The sequence below is a fragment of the Equus quagga genome, chromosome 15, assembly GCF_021613505.1.
Source record: "Equus quagga isolate Etosha38 chromosome 15, UCLA_HA_Equagga_1.0, whole genome shotgun sequence".
In the NCBI taxonomy this organism is placed as follows: Eukaryota; Metazoa; Chordata; class Mammalia; order Perissodactyla; family Equidae; genus Equus; species Equus quagga.
Genome location: NC_060281.1, coordinates 74,610,970 through 74,633,405, shown reverse-complemented (window position 1 = coordinate 74,633,405; position 22,436 = coordinate 74,610,970). Strand labels below are relative to the sequence as shown.

Genomic DNA, 22,436 nt, shown 5'->3' with positions numbered 1-22,436 from the left:
GCTGGCAGGATAAGGACCTTCATGTATGTTGGGGGGCCAGCTGGAAACAGAATTTGTGAAGCTGCTTTAAATAATGAGGGGATTCCTTAGACGTGAGTGGGATTGTGGGACCCACAAGGAACTAGTGGACGGTAGGGGAGGAGGCACCCAGAGACCGAAGATAGGAAATCTGTCGCCACAGGGGTGTCAGATCTAGCAAATAAGAAGATGGAATGCCAAGTGCAATTTGAATTTCAATTAAAAATTTGTTCAGTGAGGTGTTTTTTTGCTTTTAGTATAAGTATGTCCTATGCAGTATTTGGGACATACTTATCCTAAGCAATTGTTAGTTCTTTATCTGAAATTCTTGGTTAACAGGGCGTCCTGTGTTTTATATGGCCGCCCTCGGCACTCCCTGGGGCCAGAGCGACAGGTGGGGAGCCAGCCTGCAGTCAAGCATGGAGGAGGGGCTGCCTAGGGGAGCCATGGTTGTAGAGGGCAGGACTGCCACCAGAAAAGGACGCTGAGAAGAAATACCCCAACCCTTCTCTCCGCTCACCCTCCAACCTGCCCACAAGCAAGTGGGGGTGATGCCCTCCATGGGGAATCTGGGGAGAAAGATCTGGAAGAGGGGCAGAGGAAGCCTTGCAGTGGAATATTGGATGGAGCCTGAGCTCCCTGGCAGCCTAGGGAGTAAAGGAAACAAGTGATTCTGTTGGGCACCATGCATAAGTGGATCAAGAGGGAATATATTATTTTCTAAGCAGTGAACTCTTAGTGGGAAGGCATGAACTAGCAGTCCAACAGTGGTTGAAGGGGCCAGTATTCGAGCTGTCAATGGGTCTTCTTTCTCCCCTTTAAAAAAAATATGTGTATACATATATATGTATATTATATATAAACGTATTTGTATATTATACATGTATATGATTATTTTTGTAGAAAACATCTACATAATATAAAAGCTATAAAAAGGATAGACCCAGTGGCAATTATGCATGTTAAATTGCTTCTCCCTAAACCAGAAGCTAAGAGGACTTCAGTGGAGACGGTGTAGGCAGGTGAGCCGGTGAGCGGGAATGAGGAGCAGGCTGAGCAGGACAGAGAAGAAGTCATGCACAGTGTGTTGCTCAGGCCACGGCTGTGAGCACCAGGGCCCGATCCCACAGACTCCTGAGAAATGTACAAAATCCCTTCTAGAACTGTCCCCCTGAGCTCCCGTGTCCTACTAGCTGGGGTGTGCCCCTGGGCCGCGGCTGCCCTGCCCCTTGAACTGAGCCAGCTCCCGGGGCAGGGTGGGTGGCCCCCAGGGGTGGGGCGCTGGCAGGGAGAGGGAGTCTGAGCGCTCCCGAAGACTGGCCGCACAGCCGCAGCTAAACACCACCACGAGCCGGGTGGGGGCACCCAAGGTCTGGCTCCTCGTTCTGCAGCCAATTTCTGGTGTTTCACTCCAGAAATAATGCTCCATGCACATGTACCCACCTGTGTACATATCCACTCCCCACCCCCAGGTGTTTTTTTAACTCTTTGGCACCTAGCTTTTTTTCCTTTCCGCTTAGTCACATATTTTGGCGGGGATCTAGTTTGGGGGGCAGTTCCCTAACACTGCCCCTCCCTCCAGGTGACCTTGGACTGCCTTCCTCATCGCTGAGGCACGGTGTGTGTTGGGTGAGGGGGTGTGTGTGGCGGGGAGAGGGGAGCCCTGCTCCTTCGGGACACTGTGCCTTGTCACTCCCGTGGCAGGGGCGTCAGGGTTTCCCTTCCCTCGGTCACTGCAGAGAGAGGCTGGGTCCAGCTGTCTGCGGTGGCAGGCTCCCGGGAGACAGTCCCTCATTAGGGCCCTCAGGTAGATGACACGTTGGGAGGGCGAGGTGGGGAGGCCTAATGAGGCCTCCGGCAAACCTCCCTCATTCCCGGTCCACTGGGATTTCTCACGGCCTCCAGTGAGCGCCCCGGATCTAAGAAGTACCTGATTCTGGAAGACAAACAGCTCAGGATCGAGGAGGTGGAGACCCCTGGTTTTCAGGGTGACGTGAGCAGGACATGGCCGGGGGGAGACCGGACGGTGGTGGCGTGGCACCTTGGAGCAGAGGGGGCTTGGGCTGGGGATGAGGTTGGTGTGGAACTGGGGTCGTCGAACTTCTGTAAAGAGCCTGTGGTGGTTAGTTTTCCGTGTCAACTTGACAGGGCCACCGTGCGCCTGGAGAGCTGGTCAGACATTATTTCCGGGTGTCTGTGAGGGTGTTTCTGGAAGAGAGCAGCGTTTGAGTTGGTGAAACAAGGAAAGCTGATGCCCTCTCCAGTCTGGGTCGCATCCTCCACTCCATTGTGGATCTGCTCTCTGTTTGAGCTGGGACATCCATCCTCTGCCCTCGGACATCCGTGCTCCTGGTCCTCGGGCCGTTGGACTCGGACCAGGGCTTATACCACAGGCCGCGGGTCTTGGGCCTTAACCACAGTTCTGTGGAGCGGGTACCATCACCCCATCTTACAGACGAGCTGGCTGAGGCAGAGAGGGGAGGAGGGGGCTTGACCCCCCCAGCTTGTGCTTGTAACCCTGACACTGTCTGCGCCTCCAGACTTCCCATCTCTCCCCCTTTGAGTGGTGGCCACCCTGAACATGGGGTGTGACCTCACCCCTGCTGTTGGAGGAGCCGCTCCCCACCGGGGCATGGGAAGCACATCCATTTCCCAGGGCTCGAATCCAGCCAGAGAAACCAAGTCTGGTTTTAATGATCTCCCTCCCTGCCCCATGAGGGCGTGAAAACCTTTGATTATCTTTCTCTAACAATGGTCCCCCCACCCCCACCCCAAGGTGCGCCTCTCCGCAGGCCTGCTGCCTCAGAAGAGCTGTGGCCACACTTCCTCGCCTTCCAAATGGAAGCGGAGCGGGAGGTGAGGACAGGGAGGCGCCACATTCACACAGAAGCCCCTCGCCTGCACGCCAGAGGGGGTGGAGAGATAAAGCTCGTCTGGGCTTTGTGCGTCGCCAGAGACACGATAATTTACTTTCCCTCCCCGCGAACTTTGCAAATGATGCTCTTTAACTCCCTCGTGAGATAAACAGTGGCTGCCGCAGAGGGGTCCCCTTCCCTTCTGACTGTTGATTTTCCTCCTCACCTCTGCCTGGGGCTGCTTGGTTTTCCCACACCCCAGTTCCTGTCCGGCCCTAATTGAGTTTCTTATCACGGAAACAGCCCTGCCACCTACACACACCAAGACACCGACGGCAGGACCCACCCCAGCTCTCACATCCACACACCGCAGACTCCCTCCCACCCCTTTTCCTGTAGCCAAAAACCAGCCCCCAGAACCCATTTCTCTCCGTCCTGGACTCCAGACCACGCATGGCCCAAGTCAGACCCCTTTGGGCCTTGGTTTCTGATGGACCATCCGATTCGAAATCCTCTTCCCTGCTGTAATTGAATCGAGTTCTGTGTCGGGTTATTTGGCCCCAAAGAAATGCTCCCCCTCGCAGATCCATTTCCACCTCTCCCTGCGTCTTAAAACTGGCCAGCCGTCCTGAGCCCGAGTTGTTTTATTGCTGTTTTCTTTCCCAGACTTTTAAAAATAGTGTTTGTCCCAGTGGGGCAAGTGTACCCCTCCCCCTGCGCACTGGCAAGCTCGGCAGCGTGAATCTCTGGTCCTCTGTCTCCTGCCAGGCCCCTAGGAGGGCCTCCAGGGCCTTGCATCCAGTGGTCCACGCTGTGGATTTGCCTATCGAATCTTCTGAGGAGATGTCTCGGCTGTCAACCCCTGGAGACCACAGGCCTGGCTTACTTTGGAAGCTCAGATGTTGAGGCTTGTCGGTGATCACACCCCAGTCTGAGCCCCATTGGGGTAGAAAAGTGGTCACTCCCCAGCTGTGACTTATCAGCCTGGGGCCTCCTGGGGAGACACAGTGACTGCACTCTCTGCCCTTTCCCGACTCAGGTGGTTGCTTGGGACTCTGGCCAAGGGGGTGAAGAGCATCCATAGTGGGCTTTCGAATGCTGCAGGAGGTCTGGAGTGTTCCTCTTAATGACAGGTGTCAGAAGCTTCTAGAATGCTAAGCACTTCAGAAGCTGCTCTCCATGTTTGTCATCATCTCCTCAGCCTCTTTTTCCACTTCGTCCATCGTTTGCCTGACGGCTTCCAGTGGCTGGCAGGCTCCAGCTGGAACCTGAGGAGTGGGTTCAAGGGCAGAAGTGAGTTACTCTGCCTGGAGTGGGGCGTAACGTGGTAGAGGAGGAAGTCGGTGTGCTGCACTGTCAGACAGCCCTTGACGCAAGCCCTGGGAGCCTAGACATCCCTCCCCTCAGTGTCACAGCACCCTGGGAGCGCTGCCACCTGGCAGCTGCTCTGAGCCCTGAATGTGGAGCATCCAGGGTGGCATCCTACTTGTGGTGGGCGCTCAGCAGACGCCGGTCCCCTCCACTCTGTTTCCTGTTTCTGGTGTTGAGGACGTGGGTCATGAGGGGGACCAGAAAGAAAAGCCAGGAAGAGACAAGCCTCCATTCGTAACACTGTCGGGCAGCGGTCAACAGACGGTTGGTTCTGAGTACCTGCTGCACACCAGGCACCCTTGGCCCTCCCCTGGGCACTGACCACAATCAGCAGGGGAGATGGACCCTAGACAAATAGAGAACGAAATGCACAACAGCATGTAGAGTTGCACGACACCGAGGAAGACGCATGCAGCAGGCCACAGCCCGTGCAAGGCCTTCGAGGTGGCCTCCTCTACCCTGGCATGCTTTTCCTCCCTAGCAGGGCGAGGACTGGGTTTATGGGTCCGCGTATTGGCCTCTGTGCCGAGTCCGTCCCTAGGCTGGTAGCGAGATGTATGGCTTTTGGCTCTCTGGGGCCCCGCATTCATCACTAGGTGCAAACAGGCCATAACTCAGCTTGTCAGCCACACAGTGCCCTCATTTCTCCACCGCTGGGGAACGAGGGGTTTTCCGGGAAGTGGCTTTGCCACCTGATGCCTTTCCGCATCAGTCCTCTCTGTTGACCGTGCAAGGGAAGTCTTTCTAAAATGTGCAATGTCTTTTCCTACCTGGGCAGAGGCCGCTGGGCAGGCTGCAGCACAGGGGCACCGACTGGAGCTGTCTGGGTGTCTGCTGTCGCCTCTGTACCTGGTAGCCCCCAGCCACTGCCCTGTTACTGTAATGTGTGTTGGTTTTTTGGTCTAATCCAGCGGTTGGCAAACCAAGGCTCCCATGGTGGCTCCCTGCTTTTGTAAATAAAGTTTTATCGGCACACAGCTACGCCCACTCATTTACATATTGCCTACGGCTGCTTTCAGGCTGGAAGGACAGACTTGAGTAGCTGCAAAGCCAAAAATATTTCCTGTCTGACCCCTTACAGGAAACGTGAGCCCTGGTCTGGCCCGAGGCTGTCAGTTACCCCTTCTTGAGGCCCTTCTGGAACCTGCCGTAATAACCCTTCTGCCCTTCTCAGCTGCTCTGGAACGAGACAGTAGATAAAGCAGTGTGTAAAGTATGAAAGTGAACAGACTTTCAGTGGGCGAGGGGACCGGGTCAAGGGCTGGCCCACAGGCACAGGCAGAAGCTCAGGGCAGGGCTTCGTGGCGTTCTGTCTGCCAGGGGACTCTCCTCTTCCTCTGGGTTCTCTGGGCTCTAGGTGAGTGAGTGACAGCATCTTGTGCAGGCCGCAGGAGCCATGTGGTGTTGACAGTGGAACTCGCTTTGCTCTGAGCCCTGTGTGGCCCACGTCTCTGTCCTTGGCCCCTAAGTGGTAGCATTGACTCACATCCCATTCATCTTCCCAAGAGGGCTCTGGTTCACTGAACCCCTGAAGGGGCTCCTGCCACCATCCCACCCTTCTGGAGATGCCATCAGGATACCGCCTAGACTTGTCTGGATGTTGAGGTGCCACTGTGCTTCTCCGGAGAGGTCAGAAGAGATGGGGCCCAGGGGCCGTGAGATGGGCACATGCAACGGTGCACCTCAACAGCCATGAGCTGTGGGTCGTCCCTCTCGAATCTCCCAGGATGCCTTCTGCTTGATCAGTTAAGGAGAAGGCGCTGTTAGTGGTTGTGGCTCGTGCGTGGCACTCCTACTGGGGGGACCATCAATAGGGAGTTTTCTAATCCCCCAGTGACTGGAACTTTCCACCTCCCCACATGTAGCCCTTAAGATCCCCATACAAGCTCAGCGGGAGTTCTCCCTGTGTTTGTAAGATCTGGCCTCTCTTCTCTTCCCTTCACATCCTCCTCATTCTTGTCTACCTGCCCTCCATGTTCCCACATTAGAAGGAGCTCGATCCTGGAAGACTGAGCCCTTAGCTTGAGGAGCGAGAACAGCCATGACTCGTTTGGGAGAGCCGTGGAGGCCTGATGGGAATCAACTCAGGAGAATCCGGATTCGGGATATGCGGTCCTCATTCAAGTCCTGAGCGTTGAAATGGATCCAGAAGAACTGCAATTGACAGGGCCCTTTCTGTGCATGGAGGAGATGTGGCAGGGGAGGGAGTGGGCCCTGAGCGGAGGTGGCAGGTGCTGAGACGTTGAGTGGCCGCCCTCTGTTCAGCCTTCTCGGGAGGCCTGGCTGTGACCTGGCAGCAGGCAGCATGAGGGGCTGGGCCAGTGGCAAGGAGAGTCCCCTGCTCGACACCCCAGGTCCACCCCGAGACGAGGGCTCCAGCTGAGTGCTCTGTTTGTATGGGAGCTCACCTCACCTTCTCCTGCCCCATAGAGACCCGGGGGACAGGCAGTTTAACCCTGTGTCAGAGGCTTCTGAGTTTGGTGGTGACATGGGGGCAGAGAGGGGCAGAGCAGAAGGCATCGAGTGAGACACGGCAAGAGTTTGACCACGGCTGGTGACTTCCTGAGTTTTCTCCACTTCTTTTCTTATTTCCAGAGTTACCACGGAGATGCTGGGCATGACGGAGATAGTAGCAATAAGCAAGATACGTGGCCGATTAATTCTTTAACCAGATTTAAGCTCGCAGAGAGGCTGGGTTTTTTTTTTTTTCTTTTTAATTTTTTTTCTTCCCCCTCTCAAACATTTCCTGTACTGAGGATAACACCAAAGGGTGTTAAATTGGTTCTGAATGTCCACCTCTGGCTGGCCACATTCTTGTAACGATTTCATTAGCCTGAATTATCCACTTTATTTTCTTGTAATGGGATTAGCTGTACTTGAGGCAGCTGAAGACCAGAGGGGGAGAAAGTGGGAGAGAGCGTCCGCCTCGTATGTCATTAACTTGCTCCGGCAGAGGCATGCAGCTGACCAGAACGCGCGCCCCAGGCCAGAGGTCGCGTCTTGATCCCCGTCTTCCTAAAGGAGGAGGGAACGCGAGCTGTCCCAGTGGGCTTGCTCGGCCCGAGGGAGGACTGACAGAGGTGCCTGGGTCTGGCTGAGGGATGCCTCCTTGGGGACAGTTTCTTCCAATTACCTTGTAAAACTAGCAGGACATGTGGGTAAGATGGAGAACTGATTTTCTCAGGGCTCCAAGAATCACAAAGTCATATCTGGCCCTCTTACCTCAACTGTTTCCTGGAAACCCCTGGGGTCCTCGAGGCAGGGCCAGACTGCTCCCTCTCCACTTTGACCTGAAACACCGTAAGGGCTTGGGAGGGGTCACTTGCTGGGCGCCGATACAGATGCTTCTAATGGACAAGGGCATATACACAACAGCTTCCATTCTTTCCTTCCAGAGGTATGCCAGGAACCCTGGGCTCAACAGCCTTGTATGCTAGGGTGATCATTCCCATTTTACAGGTGACAAACCCGAGCCTCAGAAAGGTGACATCCGTTGCGGGGCTGGATGAGAGCCCACGTCTGCCTCCAAACTTAGATTTTCCAGTGATGCTGTGACTCAGCCCCTCACTGTCAAAACTAGGCCCCTTCTGCAGCAGCTGCCACTGTGCACGGTCTCCGGGGAATTAGAGGCATCGCCTGAGTGATAAAGGCCAAGGCCTTTGTCCTTCACGTGTGTGCTCAGGCCCGCGGGATGCTGCCAGACTTCCCTTTCATCTCCCAGATTGTATTTCCCAACTGCGTGCCTCGCAATACCAGTGTCCTGAGAGATGCTAACAGGTTTTTTCATCTGGGGAGAAGAGGAGTCCAGCGGCCCAGCGAATCTGAGAAACACTGTGTCTTCTCCCTCACTCTTCCAGATAGCTCCTCCAAGCCCCTAATATCTTACAGGCTCTGACAAGGTCTGCAGCAGAGAAGACTGCAGCTGAGTGGTCCCTGCCCCCTCTGGCAGAGCAGTGGTCCTCAAGCTGGAGCAGACGCACACTTATCTGGAGGGCTTCTTACAACCTGATTGCCAGGCCCACCCCAGACCTTGTGAGTCGGAGAGACGGGGGTGGGACTTTGGACTTCTGACCAGCTCCTGGCTGACGCTGATGCTGCTGGTCCAGGGCCACACAACCACACAGCTGGACCGTTTGTGCCAGCTGGCGCCCTCTCCTGGCTCTATGCCGCCATCTGTCTGGCCCCCGGAGGTCTTTGACTTGGGGGCCAGCATCCTGTCCCTTCTGCTGACCTGGCCCTGGCACGTCTCATCATTCCCTCAGACAGCTTGCTCTCTCTCTCTCAGCCAGGGTCACCCGGCCAAGCCAGGCCAGGAGCCTCCATCTCCGATGCCAGCCCCCCTGGGCCAGAGCCTCATGGGAGTCTGCAGGTTCCGCCTGGAACTCGGGCCCCGACTGATGCAGAGACGCCATGTACTGCTCGCCCCCACGATGCCTTGTCTAGAGAACGAGAGTGTCTCGCTTGCCTGGAAAGGACCCCATGAGCGGCTCTTGAGAAAAGCTCAGTGCCGTCCTCCCACCTCCTTCCTCGCTTTCTTGGAAACCAGGCCATTCTTCAGCCTCTAGGAGGCAAAAATGAAAGGGAGTGTTGCGCTGACGGTGACAGCTGCCGTTCTCCATGTGCTCTCCCCACGGTGAGCGGTGGGTACTTGGAGCAGTGCAACCTAAAAGGCCGTCTTTAGAGAGGGCAAGAGCAAACACGCATGGAGGCAACTGGCCTGAATGTCCTCTGTGATTGGCCCCACGGCGCTGCCATTGGGTGGAGCAGCCCCCCTGGGGTGTGAAACACTCACCAGCACGGCCCTCTGGGCGTGGACACAGCGAGCTGCAGGTCCCACCCCACAGAGTGGCCCTGTGCACGTCTGCCCCTCGGCCAGGGCTGTCTGGGGAGGGAACGGTGTCTTTTCTCCCCTGCCAAGCCAGATACCATCCACAACCTTGTCTCGGCACGAGTCCCTTGGTAGATAGTGGAGTCGGCCCCCTTTTTGCTTGCTGTTACTGATTCACTGCCGTTGAAGGAGTAGATGGGGTCCTTTGGAAGGAGCGTTGACCCCTGGGGGCCAACTACTCCTGTACTAACTTGTGGTTGTAGTCCTTGCAAGAGCATCCTAAGGACAGACTAACCGAGTGTTCTGGCCCTAAACCTGACTGTGCGACCACAGCAGCATGTGCATTGCCTGAGATGATCCTGGGAAGGATGGGCTGGCACACAAGGAGGGCTCAGAAATGGTGCATTCATGAACTGACCGCACGTGTGGGGTGTTTTCTCCGTGCTAGGCACAGTCCTCAGTTCTGCAGCCACAACAGAGACTAGGGACCCTGCTGTCTTGGAATGTTTTCTCTGTTTCTAGAACAGGGAGGGAAAGACAAGTAAATAAGCATTTTCAGACCGAGCTTGGACATGACAGAGTGGCTGGCAGGGTGGAGGAGCATTGTTAAATAGTGTGGCTGCGGAAGGCCTCTCGGAGAAGGTGGCATTTGGGCTGAGAGTGAGTGACAAGGAGTGGATCATGGGAATATCTAGGTGGGAGAGTTCAGGTGATGGGAAGAGCAAGGTGGGAGGTCCTGAGGCAGACATAAATTTGGTGGCTTCCAGAGCGGAAGGAAAGCACATGTGGCTGGTTCGCCTCCGTTTCCCATCTGTGAGGCTGGAGGATTGGACAAGGCTGCCTTGACGAAGGCTTTGGTTTGTGTGGATGCTGGGTCCTGTCCTGAGCCTCCCCCACTGCAGACGTCTCCTGTCATAGATGGAGAGGGGATTGTCCCAGGAGTCCTGTCAGCCTGTCTGTCTCTCCACCCTGCCTCTGCCGGGCCCTTAGCCACATGGCAACTGTAGGGAAAGGAGGACACGAGACGGAACACCGGGCAAAGCAGCTGCCACCTGCCACGTTCATTCACCCAGCAGGAACTGCTCCGTGGGCCCATGAGGCCCTGTGGGCCCTGCTTTAGGACGGTGGGCGCGGAGTGAGAACAGGGCTCAAGCTGAGAAGCCCTGAGCGTGGCCCTAGGCGGTGGAGAGAATGGGTTTATCCCACAGTCCTTTTGGGCCAGTGGGACAGAGAGGCTTGCTCCTGCCCACTGGCTCTTCCCTCCCAGGCCAGGGTCCCCTGAGGACTGGGTGGACGTCTAGCCCACCCTGGACTCCCTCCGGGCACCTGGCACACAGGAGGCCCTGGTCACAGCTGACAGACAGGACAGTCCGTGTCAACTCCAGTGAGCAAAAGCACAGGGTCGGGACAAACCTTCTGCTGGGAGCCCAGCTCGGGGACCGTGGCTGTCCCTTCACTCCTGGGGTAGGTAATGACTCACCGAGGGACCTTGGAGAAATCAGGAGACTTCTTTGAGCCTCAGTTTACTCCATCTGTAAGATGGGAATGGCAGTGCCCGGCTCATAAATCTGCTGTGAGACCCTGTACAGCAGATACTTAATGCGCCATGGGACACGTAGCACTGAAGGCACCCGGGGAATGGCCAGATACGTCGCGTGTGTGTAAATGCATGTTGGAAAATTGGTGGAATGTCTGAAAGGCTTTTTAATGCCTTTTACCTTTAGCCTTTTTTTCTTATCACCAAAAGCCCATTCATCTTGTTGAGACGGCACTGTTGTTCTGACTCTGGGTCCCTTGGGTGGCAGCTGATTTTTTTCCCCTCAGCCATGTCTTGAGCGCAGGTGGAGAGAAGTCATGCCAACAGACCACGTGCCTCATTTTTTCTGCTGGGGCTCTGGTTCCTCCCACAGACCCATGTAGGAGAGTGATACGGACTTGTGTCCTGGGAGCAGAGGGGCCTAGGGTGTACCTGACCCTCACTTGGTGTCAGCATGCAGGCTAGAGGGTTAGGCCAGCCTCCCAGCCTGCCCATTAAGCCCTAAAACCCAGGCACCAGAGCAGCTGCAGAATTGTCCAGTTCAGCGTCTCTGGGGGGTTCTCTGTCTTCCCCCTCACCTTTCCTCTGACTCCTTTCCCCAATCCCCTCACTTCTCTCAGGGGAGATAGGACAAGTCATCCCTTTTCAGTAGCCAGAGCCCCGAGCAGTCGCCAGCCAGGGCTGCAGCAGGTCCAGTTGGGGCATGCAGTGTGTGCCAAGGGTGAAGTCCCCATGTGCACAGGGCATACACACACTGTGTCTGTGCTTGGGCCTGTGTGCAAACACAGTTTGCATGCCTAGGCTTGTTTATGAGGGCTCGGCGTAATTGGCTTTCCTCACTCAACACCTCGGCGCCCCCCCTCCCCCATCCCGTTAGCCCCCTCTGCTTCCCTCCTCCTCGAAAAGTCCAGTGGTGGAAAACCCACCGATCCGCCTCCAGATGCGCTCTGGCGTGGGGAGGGGCGGGGCTGCGGCGTGGTGGAGTAATTGGTGAACCTGAGGTGAATGAAATAATTGGAAAAGTGAGGTGTGAGTTTGTTACTGAAGTGTGAGCGAGGTGGGGGAGGGAAGGAGGCCACGTTTAAAAGCCCGGTGTGTCCTCTTTATTCACAGTTTCTGATACAGTAATTGCTATTTTGTGGTTTCTATTATCTACACAGTGGGGAGTGTGCGCGTCTCCTTCCCCGAGCGCAGTCTGGGCTCGGGGGGTGTTCCTGGGCGCCCCGTGAGTTGCCTCCCTCTCTGGTCCCTGGGCGCCCTGCCCAGCCTCGCCCAGGCGGTGGCCTCTGCCCCCAGGAGACAGGGTCCACACAGAACTTCCTTAGGAAGCTGCTCTTAAAAACGGCCCCGTGGACTTTGCTGTCAGATAAGAGCCTTAGTAATGGCTGGTATTTATATATATCGCTTATCTCCAAGGAGCTAAAGGTACTTCATTGATTTTTTTCCCCCAACCCTTTTTTTTTTTAATTCTCTTTCGATATCTCTCTGAGATCATTGCTGTTGGCCTTATATTATTCCTACTCAGTTATACCAGCAATCAAAGCCGTCCACTTTCCCAGCATTGTTCTTGAGCATCAGTGGGAAGAGCTCGCCTGGGTTTGGAGTCCTGGGCTGTGGGACATGTGCAGGTCACTTTGCCTCTCTGGTCCTTGGCTCTCTCATCTGTAAAAATGGAAGCAGGAGCACTATTGGCTCCCAGTTCCTGCGCTTAGGGAAGCATATATGTAAAAGGCCCAGCACATTGCAAGCACTGGGGCCTTAGTAGCTGGGGTTTTGACAGCAATGGTGGTGTCTTGAAAGCTCAGCTGTTCATGGCAAGGCTTCACAGACATCGGCAGTTCTTTCTAAGATCTAACCCTAATCTTCCAGCTGCTCTGTAAACTCCAGCTGTGTCTTGTCCTGTTCTCAGAAGGAAGGGGAAATGAGCTCACCAGAACCCTTTCCCCGAGCCCTGAAGAATAATGGGATTTTTTAAGCTACCGGCATTTTTGGACACAGCATTTCGTTTGCAGTGCAGATGACTGTCTGGAAACACCAGACAGGCTGCGACCTCCGCATGGCCTCCCAGCTGCCTGACACGGGATGCCCAGCTCCCTGATCCCTGCCCAAGATCCCTTATGGATCCAGGGTACCCCTCTCTCACAGCTCCCCCTGCCGAGCCCTCAAATGCCGCTTCTGCAGGCCACGTACACCCAGCTCCTTCAGCCTCTCCTCCTCAGCTTTTTTCTCCACCTTTTAATTACTTTCCTCGCCTTTTGCCGGACCCTCAGCTGCTTACCATGCACGGAGCATCCACAGCTTGCAGTGGGCTGCAGAGAGGGAGGAATTAACTGCAACAGTCTTTCTCTCTCTCTCTTTCACATGCACACCCACACATAGCCTGGCTCACTGGAAACTAGACACTGCTAAGAAGAAATGTGAGCAGAGGCCATTGAGACGGTGAAGGGACGGGATTATGGCCCCTTTGGGCAAAGACAGGAGGTTTGCACGCAGTGTGGGTGGAAGGAACTGGGACTCAGTCGGCCTCCCTCACCCTGGGGTGTTAGGCAAGTCACTGGACCCTCAGAGTCCACATAAGGAATTGGTAGCCACCCCCACATGTGGGGCCAAGCCTCAGAAAGAAAGAGACCCCAGCTCCGGAAAGTGGCCAGCCCCCTCCAGGTAACTGAAGGGGATGGAGCCTGGTGCAGCAGAGAGAGTGAGCTCCAGCTTGACATCAGCCTTGCTGAATTCACAGACTGGCCCAGCTGCTTACTGGCACAAGCTGCTGCCTCCCTGAGCCTCAGTTGCTTCATCTGTAAGATGGGGTGGTGAGACTGATAATTGACAGTGGTGCCATTCACGGGTACTCCCCGGCTCGCTCTGTGTAGTCCCCCACAGCCCTCTACGTCAGGTAAGGCACCTTCCAGGACTACTGTTCGCTTGTGTATTCCTCCCAAAAATGCTTTCAGGCCTCCACTCTGAGCCAGGCACTGGCTGCTTGCTGCAGATCCCATGATGAGCGACACAGATGTGGTTTCTGATCTCATGGAGCTGAGTTACAGCCCCAGGGGACGGCGGGGAGCTGCACAGGCGTCCACGCCACCATGCCCTGGTAGGGGAGCACAGTGCACCCTGACTGCTGGTGGGGCATCCCCCCAGCCACGGGGAGACCGGCAGAGGCTGCTGGAGCAAGCCACAGTTACACCGAGGCCCAAAGGAGGCTGGGGTGGCGGTGGAGAGCAGCAGAGAGATCAGCACACCCCTAGGTTGTCTGTGTCCGTGTCTGCAGCGCCCAGCATGGCCCTGCACATAGCAGGTGCTGGCTGAGGCCACCCTGTGCCTGTCAGCCTTCTCATACTGGGTCTGAATGCTCTCAGACTCGGGTCCTCATGGCCATCAGATCCTGCAGTCCATGTGGCTCTCTGAAGAACTTAGAGCCAAAGGACCATTTATCTGAAGGAGCTGACAAGAAAACATCCCTCCTGTGCCCTGCCCATCCAAGGCCAGCCCTGGCAGAGGCCCGGGCTCCATGTGTAAAGAGGCAGCGTGTCTGTCATGGGCCGCATCGGCCTTTAGGTGGCAGAAGAAAGCAGGGTTTGCGGGCTCAGCTCCTTTCGGCTCTCCCACCTCACCTTCTTGCTGGTCCCCACGTGCCGCCCTCTGGGCCCCAAAAGGCCCTCCCCCGAATTGGAGCCTCAGCCGGCAGCCAGAAAGACTGACAGGGCTCCGCTGGCGTCCTCTCCAGCCCAGCCCCTCCCCTCCCCGGGAGGCTGGCCTTGTCGCCAGCAGCCCGGTTTCTGTGGCCTGCTCAGAGAGGCCCCAGGAGGGGGGAGCGGAGCTGCTAGGGAGAGCTCCGAGGAGACGTGCAGATTCATTTTGAGGACTCATAATGCTGCATTTACACACCGTCCTGCCTTCAGAAATTGGGCTGGCACATGCCTGGTCATGCTGGCAGGGCCGCGGGTTAACGCCTCGGATTTAGCTTATATCATTTCACGAGAGCTTACGGCTTTTACCGTGTTTTTTACCCAATCGGTCTTTGGCCCTGAAGCCTCCTAGACTGTTGTTTGTGTGTGTGTGCGTGCGTGCGTGTGCGCATGTGCTTGCCCAGACCCCCGCAAGTGTGCATGGATTTTCAAATAAAATAATACCTCTCTTCAGATGCCATGCACATCAAATATTTATTGGCGGCAATTTGTGTGTATATATGTGATAAATGGACATTAGGATGGGGTTGGGGCAGGGGAGTGAGGCAGACAGCACTGGAGGTCCCATCCTTTTGTCCGGGACTTGCTCAGAAGTTTATCCAGGAGGCAGGGAGGTCCCGGGGATGGGCCGAGCGCTGTTTACCTGTTTGATCCCTGTCAGGAGCGCCAAGCCATTTCCTCCCACAGGGCTTTGCCTGACTTTGGCTTAGCTAACATCAAACGAAAGCCCAGAGGCGGGGGGCGTGGGGTTCACGGAGTAGCTGCGTCTCACTCGAGCAAGCGGAGCACTGAGGAAGCATCCCAGGCCCGTGGGGAGAGGGGCTCCTCCTGTTTGCTCAGGGCAGGCTCCCCATGCTCAGCTCAGTCGTGGAGGCGGGTTCAGGTCAGGAGACCCCGCTGACCCAGAGTCCGAGGCCCCAGCTCGCACGGGAGCAGCCCCTGGCCCTGGCCGTGCGTGTTCAAGGCTGGATCCCCTGCCAAAGATTTACCTGCATGGGCAAGAGGGGGACAAGTGTGCCAGCTTGTCAGAGGAGCTGAAAATTCTCCAGCAGCGTCTCCAGCCTGATGCTTCCCTCCCTGCCTGGCGTGATGGCCGGGGCCTGGAAGGAGAACACCACTCATGCCCCAAAGCTTGTGCTGCCAGTGGGAGCTGACATGTGTGGGTGCGTGTGTGTGTGTGTGCGCTCTCCTTCTCTGACGGGAGGGATTAGCATGTGGGAATGGGTCCTGCGCGTCCCCCTTTGCAGGCCTCAGTCCTGACCCTCCCGTGTCCTTTTGTCCCCAGCACCTTCGGGGAGCTCAAGACCGTCCGCCTGCCGAAGAAGCTGACCGGGACAGGCTCACACCGCGGGTTCGGCTTTGTCGACTTCCTCACGAAGCAGGATGCGAAGGTGAGCTGAGGCCCGGGGCCTGTCGCCACCCCGCGTGGTTTTCTTGTTTCTCCCCGACCCTGCTCATTTGCACAACACCCTTGGAAGAGACTGCCCTGGGTTTTCTGTTTGAAGGAAAGGCGATTCTGTGTCCCCCTCACTCCCGCATGTCACATACACAGGAAACTGGGGTGCAAAGTGGGGAAGCACGTGGTTTCCCAGGCCTCCCAGGGCAGACAGAGCTCCCCGGTCGTGAGCCCCCAGAGCGGGGAGAGGCCGTGCAGAATGTGGGGCATCCAGGGGACAGTGCTTGGGAAGAAGGCCACGAGGCACCCAAGTGGGAACCTGTGGGGACAACTCCTTCCCTCACCCTTCCTCCGGCGGCCAGGACTTCTGTTTTGTGTTGGTCACAGGTGAGGTCCACCCAGGCAGGTGCTGCCATGTGTGTGCCCCTGTACAGGACTCCACCAGGCTCCTCGGAGACATAGAACACCTTTTCTTTTTGAAGCGAGGCAGCCCCTCCAGATCTGGGCTCCATCCTGGCAGTGTGTGCTGGGTCCTCCCCTGGCCCCCGCGGCAGATGTGGGGCAGAGGTGGTGTGATTGGGGTTCCAGCTATGTCCGAGGTCGCTGCCCCTGCAGCACCAGGTCACAATCCCCAGGGGAGGTGACAACAGCACTGTCATCGTGGGCTCCCTACGTGAATTCTGTGCCCATGGGATGCCATCCCCCTTGTGGCCTCCCCTTTCCCCAAGGCTACGATAAAGCAATGGGCAGCCTCGCTGACAGCTGGCCTGCCCTCCACCACTGACAAGCATCCTCTGGAAAAGCACAGTGTTGTTGGCATCACGCCCACTGGCCTTTAGCAAGTTGGCATTGCAGAGGCCCCGTGGGTGAAGCCGAAGGTGACATCACAGGGACACAGCTGTGTCTTTGTGGGCCCTGGGAACATGCACAGGCAGAGAGGCACCCCCGGGCCCTCGAGGAGCCTTGCTGGCCACCTTTGTCTCAGCGTCTTGAACTCAAGGGCCTGTTTTGTTGACACGTGGCCACGTTTGTCAGGACATCTGTTCCTCTTTCTTCTCGCTGGCAGCCTTTCCCGCGTCTTCCATCATGACAGCAGGGGCAGCACCCTGCGTGCAGTGGGCTCACGGCCCTGGTTCCCATCAGCACAGCAGGCACCTTAGTGGTCCCTGCGTTGGCTCGGAGGAAGCCCGGGCTCTTAGTGCTGGCAGCTGGGCTTCCCTCACCCCGCCCCGTGCCTCAGTTTCCTCGTCTGTTAAACAGGAATGACAACAGGTCCCGCCTTCAGGGTGAAGGCAGTTGGTACACATGAAACCCTGACACCAGTCCTGGCAGAGTGTTCAAGACAAATGAGCTGTTCCCACGAGTCCAGGTCCCCTCCAAGCTGGCCGGCCCTTCACCCACAGACAGAGTGAAGGGGAGTGCAGGCAGTGTCTGCTCCGCTGCCTTCCGTCGAGCACTGGGCTTCCCGGGGCATTGGGCAGTGAGGCTGTAGGACCCTTGGCGTCTGTTTCATATGAGGGTTCCTGCGCGAGCCTGTGAGTCAGGGAGATGGGGGGCTTCACTCCCTGGCCCTAAGCAGTGTCTCATTAATGGCCAGGATCAAGGCCAGCTGTTAGAGTCCAAACTTTGAAGCCAGACAGTCTGAGTTTGAATCCTAGCACTGCCATGTACCTGCCGTGTGACTGTGGGCCAGTGACTTCCTGTCTGCATGCCTCAGTTTCCCCGCTGATACAACAGTAACAGGATTTTCCCTGTGGAGTTGTTGGGTGAGGAGATGATCTTAGAACAGGGTCCGCCCTGTGGGCTCTTCTGTTAGCCGTGAGGAGGAGGAGGGTGGCGATAGTGGCAGCAATGGCGACGACCCAGAAAGAAGGGACGAGGAAGGAGCGAGAGAAATGGCGGCGCCAGAGCCCCTTCAGCTGGAAGCCGCCCTTCCACACAGCGGCCTCTCTCCAGAGCCGAGGCTGGTGGCAGAATTGACACGGCTCCTGGGGTCTAGGGGTCAGACCAGGCGCAGGCTCCCAGCCTTGAAATTCCAGGCGCCCCATTGCCGGGACGCAGTCGGTATGCTTGTGTTCCGGGGTCGTAATAACAGAAGGGGGCTTCTCACAGGACGGGGCAGCGCTGAGGCCCAACTGGACCATGCTCGGCACCCAACGCCGGGCTGCAGATGTTAATTCTGAAGCCCAGCACAGCCCTCTGGTGATTTATGGAGGTGGCTGCCCTGCGCCATCCCTTCCCTGCCTTCGATTCTGGGCTCCAGGAGGAGAAAGGGCAGAGGACACCGAAGACTCAACCCTCAGCCCCTCCAGGTTGGCTCTTCCTGCCCCTGGCCTCCAGCAGGCGGCGGCCTGGCTCCGGAGCTATTTCTGGCCCCGTCATCCCCCTTCTCTGCCCCAGGTGATGCGGCGCCCGAGGGCCCTTTGTGCCCGCCAGCGTACAAGCTGGTCTTGCACAAAGTGAACCAACCGGGAGCGCCTCTCTCCTGCAAAGATCCCTTTGCTCTTTTTGCTTCCCAAGAAGCCGCCGTTGCTTCTCCTCTCCTTCTCCCCGTCTGCCTGAAGAACTTGATTGTCTTCCGAGTGGCACGTTTAGCACTCTCCACTGACCCGTGGAGCTGCGCGCACTGCATATTGGTGAATAGAATTCTGAATATTGTAAATATCTAGTTAGCTCAAGGGTGGGCGTGAGTTTGAAGAGGAGAGCAATGCTGCACAGGGAGAGTGAGTGACAAACCCCGCAGATCTTTTTTGCTCAGTAAAAGGAATTCATGGGAATCCCAGGATTGGCGGGGAAACCTCCCATGAGCCCCAGTTTCCCGGGGCCAGCTCCCCCTACGTGGTCCTCCTCCTTTTGAAGCACTCTAGGGAAGGAGTCCTCCTTTAGAAACCCCTCCCGGAGCTTGACTGACCCTGACCCACTGGAACCCTCACCAAGGGCTTTGTCCCGCTTCCTGTCATGGTGCCCTCCGTTAAGATAAACAGTCGGTCGCTCTTAGCATTGGCAGCAGCTTGGACCTGGAGATGTGAGCCTCCTGTGGGGGCCCCAAGCAGTCCTCTGATGGGGAAAAAGGAGAAGGGAGGAAAAGATGAAAGGGACTCCCAGTACAGTGCTCCTCCCTGGGCATCAACTGGTCCGCTTCGACAGCTGGCAGAGGAGAGAAGAATTAGGCTCCGATCAATCCCCAGAGTCATCCCCTTGTCACCACTGTCTCTGCTCAGGCCCCAAGCATGTGCCTCCATGCATCCAGGGATTCTGAGTCTCAACCTTTCTGCATGACACCATGTTCCACCCTGCACATCATCGGGCACTCCGTTATCTGCCAAGCCCCTCTGGGTCAAGCACACACCCCCAGACTGGAAAGAGAATCCTAGCGTGAGGCTCCGCGAAGGCTGTTGTGGCGGAGCTCAGAGTAACCAGGCAACTGATGACAATAGCCAGAGGCTCCCGCGACCGACGCACCGGCTTTGTATGTGACATGTACACCGTACACGCATTGTCTCATCCCAACCTGCAGCGGCCCCAGGATGGCGGGAGATTTGCATAACTCCCTCCCTGGTCCCTCCAGGCATTTGCTGCGCTCCCTCCATGCAGCTGCTCAGAGCCCTGGGAACCGAGCAGAAGCCCAGACCCAGCTCTGATCCTGAGATGCCAGATGAGGTGGGACCCAGCCTCTACCCTCGTCACAGGCTCCAGGAGCTGGCATGTTCTCCCCCGCAGGAAGAGTTACCAGCCCCCCATGTCCCGGGCAGTAAACATTGGTCCCTCTGAAGGCATCCTATCATCTAAACCTCCAGGTGTGGTGACTCGGCGTCTCTCAAAGAGCCTCCCCACGTGGTGGACAGGAGCGGGACAGAGGTCAATGCGGCGGACAAGAAGTCAAGGACTCGAAGGCGCCCCAACCGTGCTGGTCTCCCCTGGGTGCCCTGGGTCTGCACATGTGTGTACAGCTATCTGTAGTGTCTCAGGCGCCACAGGATTCTGTAGGCCCTGATGATGTTTCTGGAAGGGCCGCATCGTGGCGTTGATAAAAACTGTCAACTTCTACAAGCCTGTCTTCAGCAGGGACAGTGCTGGGCATTTGCCTATGTAATCTTTAATCCTCCTGGGACTCCAGGAGATAGGTGGTAGGGGGCCATTTGACAGGTGGGGAAACTGAGGCTCAAAGGGATGAAGTCACTTGCCCAGGGTCAAACAGCCAGTGCTGGGCAGAGCTGCAAAACTGCACGTGTCAATCTGATTCCAAAGCTCATGTATGCAGGACGTCTTCCCTCCTTGCCTTCGTTTATTCACTTGCATTGAGTGCCAGCTCCATGCCAGCTCTGCTGTGCCAGCCCCTCCTCTTTCCACCACACCCGTCACCTCTCACCCAGCCCCCACTCACCAAAGGAAAGGACTCTCCAAGTAGAGAAATTTTGGAGGAAGCTAAGAAGTTGGTCCTTAAAACAGATCTTGGGAATAAGCCCAGGATGAACTCAGCTCCTCGCAGCCCCCGGAGGAGGAGCGGGCCCCGACCAGCACACACTCGGTCTCCTTCCAGCCCTCCCGAGCCCAAGAGATTCCACCTGGGCAGGTGAGCTGGCTTCCTAGCAAGGTGTGCCCATCCCCATTGGCCGAGAGGCCACCAGCAGCCATTGGGATTCCATGGAGAAGCCGCCACATCCTTTCTCTTCACCCAGACCGGGCTTGTCACGGAGGAAGGAAGGAAGGGCGACACGGAAAGGAAAGAACGTAGAGAACAGACTTGCAGCCTGAAACCAGGATGTTAATGTCTCCCGTGCACGCGCATCTCCTCCTCCCCGAGCCCGCCGCGCCTTTGTACTTTTGCAGTGCAGCTGTTTTTATTTGCCGCCGCTGCTGTTGTTTTAAAAGGTCTATTTTCACATGGAATGTTATCCAATTAGCAGAGCAATGTGTTGGCTTAAATAAACACTTAGGGGGGAGCCGGCAGTAGGGAGACGCGATGGCGGCTCGCGTTGGCAGGCAGAGCCGTTCTCACCGTGGTGAATAGCCGTGGCTCTAATTGTAGGGTCATACGAGTTAACGGCTCCCCTCTCATTTCTCACTTTTGCATGGTGCCGGGGAAGGGGGCAGAGGGGCCATGTGGACACATGGCCCGGGCCCACCCTGTTGGGGTGATGCTCAGTGTTTCGTACGGGCTCGCATTAGGCCTCTCTGCACCCGTGGTCTTTGCCTTGCAGATTCCACCCATAGAAGGCCTGTGGGGGACAGAGGTAGGATGAGTGAGCCAGACGAGCTTCTTCAGGCAGGGGTACCCGTTGCCCAGCACAGTGCTGGGCCACATTGCACCCACGGTGAAGGACGATCGCCTTCAGATTATCAGCAATGTGTGTTCAACACACGTTTCCTTCATCGACCGCAAGGAGGGAGGAGAGTGAGTCCCCGTGGGGCCCCGTGATAAGGCAGCGGCGCTCTAAGGGGCCAGTGCCCCGAGGCAGTGAGGAGTCCATGCGCACGCGGCATCCTGGCTGCCCGTGTTCTCGGCCAACAGGGCTGCACAGGGTTCACAGCGTGGCCTGTGGGGTCAGAGCTGCCGCTTCCCACTGCGTGAACGTGGACGAGGGCTTCATATCTGGAACCCCAGGTCAGTCACACCACAGCGGGAAATGGTAATGCTGCCCCTGCAGTGATGGTGAAGATCACGTGGGACGATGCTTCCCCCAGGCCGTGGCACCAGCACCAGGGAAGCAGAGGCAGCTTGGTGTCCTGGGCCCCGTGGGCCCGAGGGGCTGTGGTCTGAAGCCCAGGTCTCCATTGTTCTTTGTCTCCTGAAATGTTAACTGGAAGCAAATTCGGGATTTAGGGTTTTGTCCCCGCTTTCCTATTTAGGCGTGTGTGTTAGGTGTGTACCACGTACCTGTGTTCCAGTTGCACAGTTTTGCATAGTTCCTATCATCAGAGCCCAGGGATAGAAGAAAATGTGTTTGAATCCTGAGCCTTGCATTTCAAGGCAGGGACTCAGGCTCAGCTAACACATTTATGGACTAAGAACCTGGGATCAGGACAAGCCACCCTCCTCAGACTAGCAAGTGCCCGTCCTTCATGGCCAGGGTGGAAGCAGCGCCACGACGTACCCCTCTGCTCTCTGCGTCCCTCCCTCCACCCTTGTGTGCACTGAGGCCTGGCCAGCCCCTGTGAGGTCAAAGAGGAGGGACAGGGCTCCACTGTCCTGAGGACGACTCAGGTTCGAGTGTCCTCCTCTCAGATTTATCAGGCAGGCAGTACAACTTACCAGGGAAAGGCGACAAGCCCAGCTGAGTTGGACGACCTTTCTCCCTTCCATTAGCACTAGTAATAACTTTTAAAAAACTATGCTACCAGTGGCAACCATCCAGGTCCCCGGCATCAGGCCCCCACTGTGTGCCAGGCACTGGGTGAAATGAATACGATGATGCGCTGTGTAACAATGGCTCGGTCCACACCGGACCACGTATGTGACAGTGGTCCCGGGAGGTGAGTCCCACACGGCCTGGGTGTATGGTGGGCCCTGCCATCTCTGTGTGTGTAAGCACACACTGTGGTGTTCGCAGAGCAATGAAATTGCCTGACGACGCATTTCACGGAACGTGTCCCCATCGTTCAGTGACGCGTGACTTTGATTGTGATCGTGTTTGTTCTTCCCGGCAGCCCCAGGAGGCTGAAGCGCCCCCACTTTGCAGTTGAGAAAGTGAAGACACAGAGAAGGTTCTCCCCGGGCCACACCTCATGACACCCTCAGAGC

The 22,436-nt window shown here is 56.7% G+C and overlaps 1 protein-coding gene across 1 annotated transcript in view; it reads left to right on the top strand.

Moving 5' to 3' along the window:
- The window catches only part of RBM19 (RNA binding motif protein 19), a 129,028-nt gene that overhangs the window by 81,460 nt on the left and 25,132 nt on the right, over positions 1 to 22,436 (top strand). Inside the window, exon 22 of the mRNA XM_046640636.1 lies at positions 15,584 to 15,689. Coding sequence (XP_046496592.1) covers positions 15,584 to 15,689 — 106 coding nt within the window. The remainder of the gene's footprint in view (positions 1 to 15,583; positions 15,690 to 22,436) is intronic.